An 8,025-nucleotide genomic window follows, 5' to 3' on the forward strand; every position below is an offset into this window, starting at 1 on the left:
AACATTTTTGTCATCCTCTGTGCCATGGTTCAGATTGTTATTTAGGAGCGCAGCGGTGGAGTGGCCCCCGGGAACCAAATAAAATGTTTCCGTAAAAGTCTACTAGGGCTACATGCCCAGCAAGGTGTATGGAATGAAATTACTGAAAACACGTTTGTATGCCTGTAGATTACAGTTTGTACCCGTAGAAATGTTTTGTAGGCTACTCGTAAAAAAAAATTGTGTAGGCCTACATGAAAAATAATTTTGTAGGCCTATGCCTGTAGATTATAGTTTGTACTCGTAGAAATGTTTTGTACTCGTAAAAAAAAATGCGTACATGAAAAATAATTGTGTCCTTGTATGACTTTTTTTTTTGTCTGCAACAAAGTTTTGAGCTTGTACTTGTAATAAATCTTTTTTTTTCCCCCTACCAACACAAAATCCTGGTAGCCACAAAACTTTTACAAACACAAAATCCTGGTACGAACACCTAGGCCTACTTCCAAATGCCTACTTAAGCGCTGAAGTTATTATTTTCCTGGACCCTTTCACAGAGAGAACAGTGGGCTTGATCGTATTCATATGTATGCAGAAGAGAGCCACATGCTGCCTGCATGCCCACTTCTAAATCTAAACATTTGCACGAGGAGGCATAAAGTGAGAGTTCTGTTCTAGAATCTTTGGTCAACACAGTGCAGTCAGTGGACTGTGCACAGTGCACGCAACGGTGTGTGAAATAACTGCCGTTAATCATTTTATAAGTTAACTTTACTGGAAACAAGGTAAACATCCATAAAATTAACTGTTATTTATAAACAACGTTCACTGATTAGCAGGTATCAAGACGAGGTTACATAGACTAACTCTTAATGTTACATTACAGAAGTAACTTATAGCTGCTATTACAGTGTAGGCAACAGCTTCGTTTACTGCTACCCTGACAACTTCTGATGTTATGTTAGCTTCTAACTTTAATGATTCAGTATGCTGCTAACGATAGCTATCCTGGTGATTTGGCTTGACGTTGACCTTAAGTTAAATTAAGTTCTGTTGACTTGTTTTATGTCTGTTATCAGCTCTCTAACGTTATTGCCCGCTCATGATAACATTATAACAGCAACGTTAAAACAGTTTTCGAATATAACGGAATGAAGTAGCAGCTAGTGCTAGCTGCTAACGCTATCTTACACGAACGGTAGCAGCTAATGTTAGCCATTAGTAGCAGCTATAATTTGTTGTGTCTCCAGTTAATAACGTTAGCTTCTTATCTACCAAGAGGCGAAAATGGGAATTTCCGTATCATACCCCCTGGTCAATGAGCCAGAGAGCTACGTGGATCCCGACTTCGATGAAGGTATGGTAATTTTAACTTTGCACCAATATCCTTGTTATGTTTTGCATTCGTTGTTTGACATGACGCCCATGGCCCAATAATCCCAAAGACTCTCAGTCATAAAAGTTACACTTAACTTTAAGTTAACGTTACCATACTTCACAGGAGTAGCAGCTAGCACTAGCATTTGACATTATCCATCTCTTCGAGTTGCTTACGGTAAGTTTAGCCAGAGACACTGGTTTAGCCTAACTTTACCAAAGGTGCCAATAATCCTGAAGGGTACAGTAGGTGGTCGACTGGTCGGTCATTGACCTACCCTACATCATCATGTTTAGTTGGAGTGGGACATGTTAAGCTTTTGCTTTAGCATACTTGACTATGATTTTTTACTAGCTGCTATGCTCTATGGCCAGCACATTTGATGACAGGGCATGTCTCACCGAGAGAGATTTGGTGATCGCTATTTTGCTGTTTAATAACAGTTGAAATGCACATGCCAGGGAAGTCCCAAGGTAGCCTAGAAATCTAGAGACGCACCTTAGCAGCAAAAAATATATAGTTTGGCTTGCCAGGTTAGTCCCAGTCTCAGAGAAAAATTAGTGAATGTGAAAAAAAACCCAAATCCAACATGAGTAGGCTACATTGTTTAAGTGGATACGTGTCCCCCATAGAATTCATTATTAGTAGTGGAAGATGAAATTAAAACCCATAATGGGAATATGTGTGATGGTCAAAATGGGAAATAAATATTGTGAAAAGTAGGAGAGGTGAGATCATGTACTAGATATGCATCTCTATCTACCATAATCTTATCAGCATTACAGTTATAAAAAGATCATCAAAAATCTCTGCTAGCTATCCAGTCTGCCAATACATCTCTCCCCCTCATAGCTCATAGTAGTTTGGCTCTTCTTTACCCCTGTGCACCAGCACAAGCGCCACCTGTTGTTTGGCTAATTTGTGTGCGGGAGCACCCCTGTTTGTTTCTTATTTATAGCGCCAGGGCTGTGTATAAACACTCTTAAGTAGACACACAGAATGGACAGTTATAGCATAGTGTGAGAATATTCATTAAATATAAAACAGTCTCCATCTCTCCATCTCTCTCTCTCTCTCTCTCTCTCTCTCTCTCACAGAGTCTGATGCAATGGACTTTGGAAAGCAGTTACATGAAATCACTTTGTCCTTCTGTTATGATATGGTTGAACACAGAATCCGGTCAATCAAAGAGGAGGCCAAGTTTCAGAGTATGTTGGCTTTATCACCCATACAGAGAATGACAGTCGATTGATTTGTTGATTTGTTGTGATGATGGTGGAGGATGATGATGATACTGTTTCCATTGCCTTGTTTTTCTTGTTGTTGTTCATATTATTATTATATTACACTTTATCTCAGGGATGGGCAGCTTTGTTGAGGGTTGGAAACAGCAGTATCCTGGTTGGACGACTGATGACTTGTTGAACCTCAGACATCAGTTTGAGTTCTTTGACATTCTTGGTGACAGACTGCTCAACTTTACAGAATTGTAAGTTCAGAGGGAAAACACAAAACACTAGATCTGAATCATCTACCTCAACCATACAGTATGTATGCCAGGAGTAGAGTGAAGTTTCTCTACCGCACGCACACACTGAACAGACTACCATTGTGACAAAATTTCTCATCTCTGAAATGTAGTTTTTTGCTAGTACTGTCTGTAGATGGCAGCAGATAGACACACAAGCTCTACTGGCAGCCTATTAAAGAGATGCTGCTGTTTACAGATCAGAAAAAAATGATTCATACCCCTGACAAATATTGATTTAATGTTGATTTTCTTTTGACCAATGTATCTGTTCTGAAAATGACACTGCTACATGGAATTATTGTTTTCATCTTTTTTAAGGCAACACTAAAGTTTTAAGTACCTTAAAATAATGTTTCCAAAATCATTTCAGTGGTTCAGCAACTCATAACAGGGTGAACGGCACTCGCTTTGCGGCCCTCTATCGGCTATAACCACACTATGTAAGTTTACCAGATCGGGTAGCATATCTGTAGTTCGATGGTATGAGACATAAGAAAGTACAAATTTGACTTCCTTCAATGTTGTAATACATCATACTTTCATAAAATCGTGCAAGATACGCTACCTTGTCTGTGGACATCGTTAGTTGCTGGATAAGCAAATATCGTGTGTGCATCAGAAGAAAAGTGCTTTAGTGTTGCTTTACAGTAACACTGTTATGACGGCATGTCCAAAATTATTCATACCCTTTTTAAATAATCAATGGAAACATCCTTATTTGCATTCACAACTCTCAAAATGGTTCTTATAATACCGGCCAAGCCTCCACAGTGATTCTAAGCTGCACCTTTTGAACAGAAATCTGGGTTTTGAGGAGCTATTTGTTGCTATTTGTCACTCTGGCCTTGTGCTCACTTTTTTGATGGATTGAGGTCTGGACTCCGGCTGGACCTGGTTGAAAAACACCCCAAAAGAATAATGTTCTCACCCCGCACTTGAAAATGCTTCACTTTTTTTACTCTTGTTTCTACCATACTGTCTTACAGCCTTAAGCCGCTCGATAGTGTTTTAAGCCCCCACCATTGATTTCAAGGCAGCACTGCCACTGTTGACTTCAGGGCTCCTAACCTTAACCCTAACCCTAAACCTTGCCTAACCCTAGTGCCTTCCATGCAGCGCTGCCTGGAAGATGATGTTGGGAGCTTACAGTAAAACATCAAGGCCCTTTAGCCATGAGGCAGTGTCATTTTCAGTCAGAACAACCATACTGGTTAAGAGAAAATCAATAACATTAACATTAAATAACATTAAATCAATATTTGCGAGGCGTATGATTAATTTTGTTCTTAACTGTATTTGCCCCCCATGACCAACGGCAGCTGTGCAGCTCTGGATCTGGTGAATTACAGTGAATCAGAGGAGGAGCGCAGGGCCCTTTTTGACAGAGCTGCCGTTCAGAAGTACAACACCCTCAACTTCGCAGAATATCTCCAGGTTGGTCGATGCATGGTCAGAAGGATTAGGCAGCGGTTTGTTTGTTTTATTTAGCAGGTTTTTGGCAGGGCAACTGGCAGGTTTTTTGATACATTTCCTGAAAGTATGGAGCTCCCATACAGCGAAACATTCACAAAAAAGGCTGAGAGAAATCATGTGACGAATACATTGATATTCTGCCGCACTGTTTACATGCATGTCTTCAGGGTTACAGTACATTGGTGTTATTGAGTCCAGAAAAGTTTTTTAGCAGCTCTAAAAACTATTCCCATCTAGGGCTGCAATTAGCGATTGTATTTTAGATTAGTCAGTATCTACATTTCTGAAAATCAAGATTTCTGTCACACCCACCATCCCATCTTTTTATGGGTGTGGCTCCTATTCTGAGCTCCAGTACATGCTTTACCTCACCTGCTCAAGTCTGCACCCTGCTGTCACCCTGTCGTCCAGTCTCTGACTCAACATAAGTGCCCATAGATTAAAATAATGACTCATGAACCAGATGAATATGAAACTTAAGCTTGATAGTTTAATCAAATGTATATTCGTGTGTGTAGAGCTTGTGTTTGAGATGCATACTGTGAAATGTCATGAAATACTGTCATGTTGCTGTGAAATGTCATGCTTAACAGCAGTCTGAATTCAGCCTGCTTTATTTCACTTAAAGTTTTGGCTTCACCATCACTTCACCCTGCTTCTCACTCTGTTGTGCCATCATCCATGTTATTGAACATTTTGCATTGAGTAGCCAGACTTAGTTATCATTCAGGCTAATAATCCAACGCGTTGACAATAAAATAATCACTGCCGCTCTACTCCCAGTGCCCTCCACAATATAATTATTGGCACCCCAGGCTGTTGAGTGAGTTAGCCTAAAGGGGCATTCACATACGTCGCTACTCGCACATCGCTCCTCGCTTCGGTTAACTGTCAATCATCTCTATTCTACATTCTGATTTGGTACTCGCTTCACTCGCTTCACTCGCATCGCTGGAAGTTAAAATTATTTTAACTTCGTACCCGCCCACATCGCATCGCTAGTCCTCGCATCGCCTGTCCTGGCCACATTCAGCTAGAACACATTCACTTTACATTGACAGTTCTCGCTCAGAGATGGGCGAGTAGCGACGTATATGAATGCAGCTTAAGCCCTGGGAAAAACTCCCTCATCAAGGAAATACTAATCCACCACATACAAAATGACAATGGGGACTTCCACACTCAATAGTCTAAAACTCTATACCTCTGTTTTTCTTTGTCAAAACTTCATACAATCCAATACAGTATACAAATATACAAAATTAAACAGCAATCTTTTTTCTCTCTTTCTCTATTTGAAACAGATTATGTATGATATTAAGAAGGGCATGCCTATTGTCAGACCCCCAGTAAAGGAGGAGGAAAAAGATCAAATGGACGTGCAAGAACTTGTCAATGAAGTGGCACATTTGGACCCCTTTCGCCAAATGTGTTATGGTGTTTTCTAAGTTTCTCTAATGGAGAATTTTAAATGACAAATATTTGCAGTTTAAAAGAATTTAATCAAATAAAAAAATATATAATTTTCAGACTGTATTTTGTTCATATTCCAATTGTTATTATTATTATTATTATTATTGTTATTATTGTTATTATTATTTGTATTTGTTTTTTTGTGAAAACATTTTACATTTCTCTGAAAATTGAAAAATGTATTTGTGACAGAGAAAAAATATTTAGCCATATTGCATCAATACGTTTTGCTCTCATTGTACATTTCAGAATATCAGCCCAGAGGTGTCAGTTGTCATTTAGCTTTGCTTTATTATAAGACATTTAATCAGCAGAACAATTGTGTGCAAGAGAAATAGCTTTAATAACTCTAGAATTACCTATAGCTCAGGTAATTTAGTAAACACTAACACATTTAGGTCACACTTAAGACTAAAATAAAACAGACTATTGAAGAGCGGCTCTTAAAGCTTTATGAGGGGAAACAATCTTCTGCTACTGTAAGGCTTCGTATGGCTCTGTGGAGCCTTCTGCATCCGACTGTGTGGAGTGTGCAGGCTTCACAGGCTTTTTATCCAACATGTTGTATTTCTTCAGGGTCTTAGAGAGTGCCTTGAACCGAGCACTGGAAGAGAGTAATATTTTAGCATTAACCTCAATGACAGAAGAAGAAAAACACAATATATTTCTATATTCAATATATTTCAGCACATATAGATAGCCTACTGTATTCAGCAAAATTAATTGTAACAATTCATTAAAATTGAGACTGATTGTATTTTTAATGTTGAAGATCAATAAACAGACATTTAGTGTATTTTACATAATATTAGATAAAAATGTTACTGTACCTAAGTTGCTCAAGAGTCTTTTTCACCCATTTGTGCTGTACAGTGGCACAAACATCTGGGGTGTTGGTGGTGTGAAATCTTGAAAAAATATAAATACATACACTGAATACAAATAATCAATACATATTGTCATACAGAAAACAAAGTTTGATATCAGATACTTTTCCTTCTTAAAATGTGTTTTGAATATGAATATGTGAATATGTTTTCCTTTATATTATCCTTCACAACCCTGGTTGTGAAACGTTTGATGAGGGTGTCTTTGCTGATAAGTCCTTTAGAGTGTTACACACTCGTAACGTTCACTCACATCACAGCATTGAGGCGGCATGGCCCACGAGAGTCCTGGATGGTGACACCTTTGATGGTGGTGATGCTGATCGGACGCTTAGTGTACTTCACGCAGCAGGCCGACTTCTTAGGACGAGCTGACCGCAAAACATACAAGCGCAATCAACAGACACACAGTCAAACTCAACGATACTAATCAATTTGTGAACTCGACAGTAATAATCCATTTGTAGTTTTGTTCCTGCTGTTGTTGTACCACAGTAGTTGATACTTTCTCATCCACTACTTTTCATACGCTTCACTATAGACAAGCTATCAGGATTGATAAAAAAAAAGAAGAAAGATGAGGACAAACTCACGTGGCCTGGCAGAGAGCACAGTCAGAGCAAAACAGCAGACCAGGATGGTGGTGACCAGATACCGAGGAGACATGATCAACCAGAAGTACCCTTGAGTAATGATCAGTATGGACTAACGCTTGAGTGACTGACTGTCGTGGGACTGTGGGACTTTATATAGGCTATGTCTGACAGTGAACTGGTTGGGGGGGTGCAGGTCGGTGTAAGATCAATGTTCAGAAGTGCCTCTGTCCCACGTGTAGTGAAAGGTGAGAAATGATGCCAGGATGCTGTGATCACGTCCCAGCTAGAGAGATGCGGTGGAAATGAGGACATCCAGCGTGCAACAAATGGGACAGGAAACTCAGTAGTGCACTGCATACCACCTCTCAGAGTGCTCATCACGCAGTTTCAACAAGCCACACAATGATGGAAATTGTAGCTGTTTTCAAGCTGTCTGCTCTCTATTGATTTGTCGTATGACACCGCTGTACATGACAATGATCTGATGGTGTGTCAGAGTCTAACCTTTTCATTTGAGCGCTGACATTTAGGCCTACTTATAACTGTGTTATTAAAAAATATACCCCGAGGAATTTAAAATTAGGTTAGTTTTTTTTTTGTTTCTTGTGGTAGATGATTTATGAAGTTGGAAATACAATTGGCAGAGTTATTGTTGTGGGTGACAACTGACAAAACATACTTGATTTGAAGAGATTTTTTGTAAACATC

The 8,025-nt window shown here is 39.3% G+C and overlaps 2 protein-coding genes across 2 annotated transcripts; one reads left to right on the plus strand and one right to left on the minus strand.

Moving 5' to 3' along the window:
• The first annotated feature begins 652 nt into the window (after positions 1–652).
• On the plus strand, positions 653–5,883 carry si:ch211-122l24.6 (uncharacterized protein LOC557261 homolog). Its single transcript, XM_062553706.1, has 6 exons — positions 653–764; positions 1,259–1,336; positions 2,455–2,565; positions 2,717–2,846; positions 4,208–4,322; positions 5,666–5,883. Exons 2-6 carry the CDS (start codon positions 1,267–1,269, stop codon positions 5,807–5,809), a joined length of 570 nt encoding a protein of 189 aa, XP_062409690.1. The 5' UTR covers positions 653–764; positions 1,259–1,266; the 3' UTR covers positions 5,810–5,883.
• A 218-nt stretch (positions 5,884–6,101) lies between these two features.
• ccl20l (C-C motif chemokine 20-like) lies at positions 6,102–7,470 on the minus strand. The gene is made up of 4 exons (XM_062553717.1): positions 7,315–7,470; positions 6,975–7,092; positions 6,665–6,742; positions 6,102–6,438 (listed from the first exon to the last, which is right to left on the minus strand). The coding sequence occupies exons 1-4, from the start codon at positions 7,385–7,387 to the stop codon at positions 6,309–6,311; spliced, it is 399 nt and encodes a 132-aa protein (XP_062409701.1). The 5' UTR covers positions 7,388–7,470; the 3' UTR covers positions 6,102–6,308.
• Between the last annotated feature and the right edge of the window lie 555 nt (positions 7,471–8,025).

Source organism: Sardina pilchardus, chromosome 2 (assembly GCF_963854185.1).
Source record: "Sardina pilchardus chromosome 2, fSarPil1.1, whole genome shotgun sequence".
NCBI lineage: Eukaryota > Metazoa > Chordata > Actinopteri > Clupeiformes > Clupeidae > Sardina > Sardina pilchardus.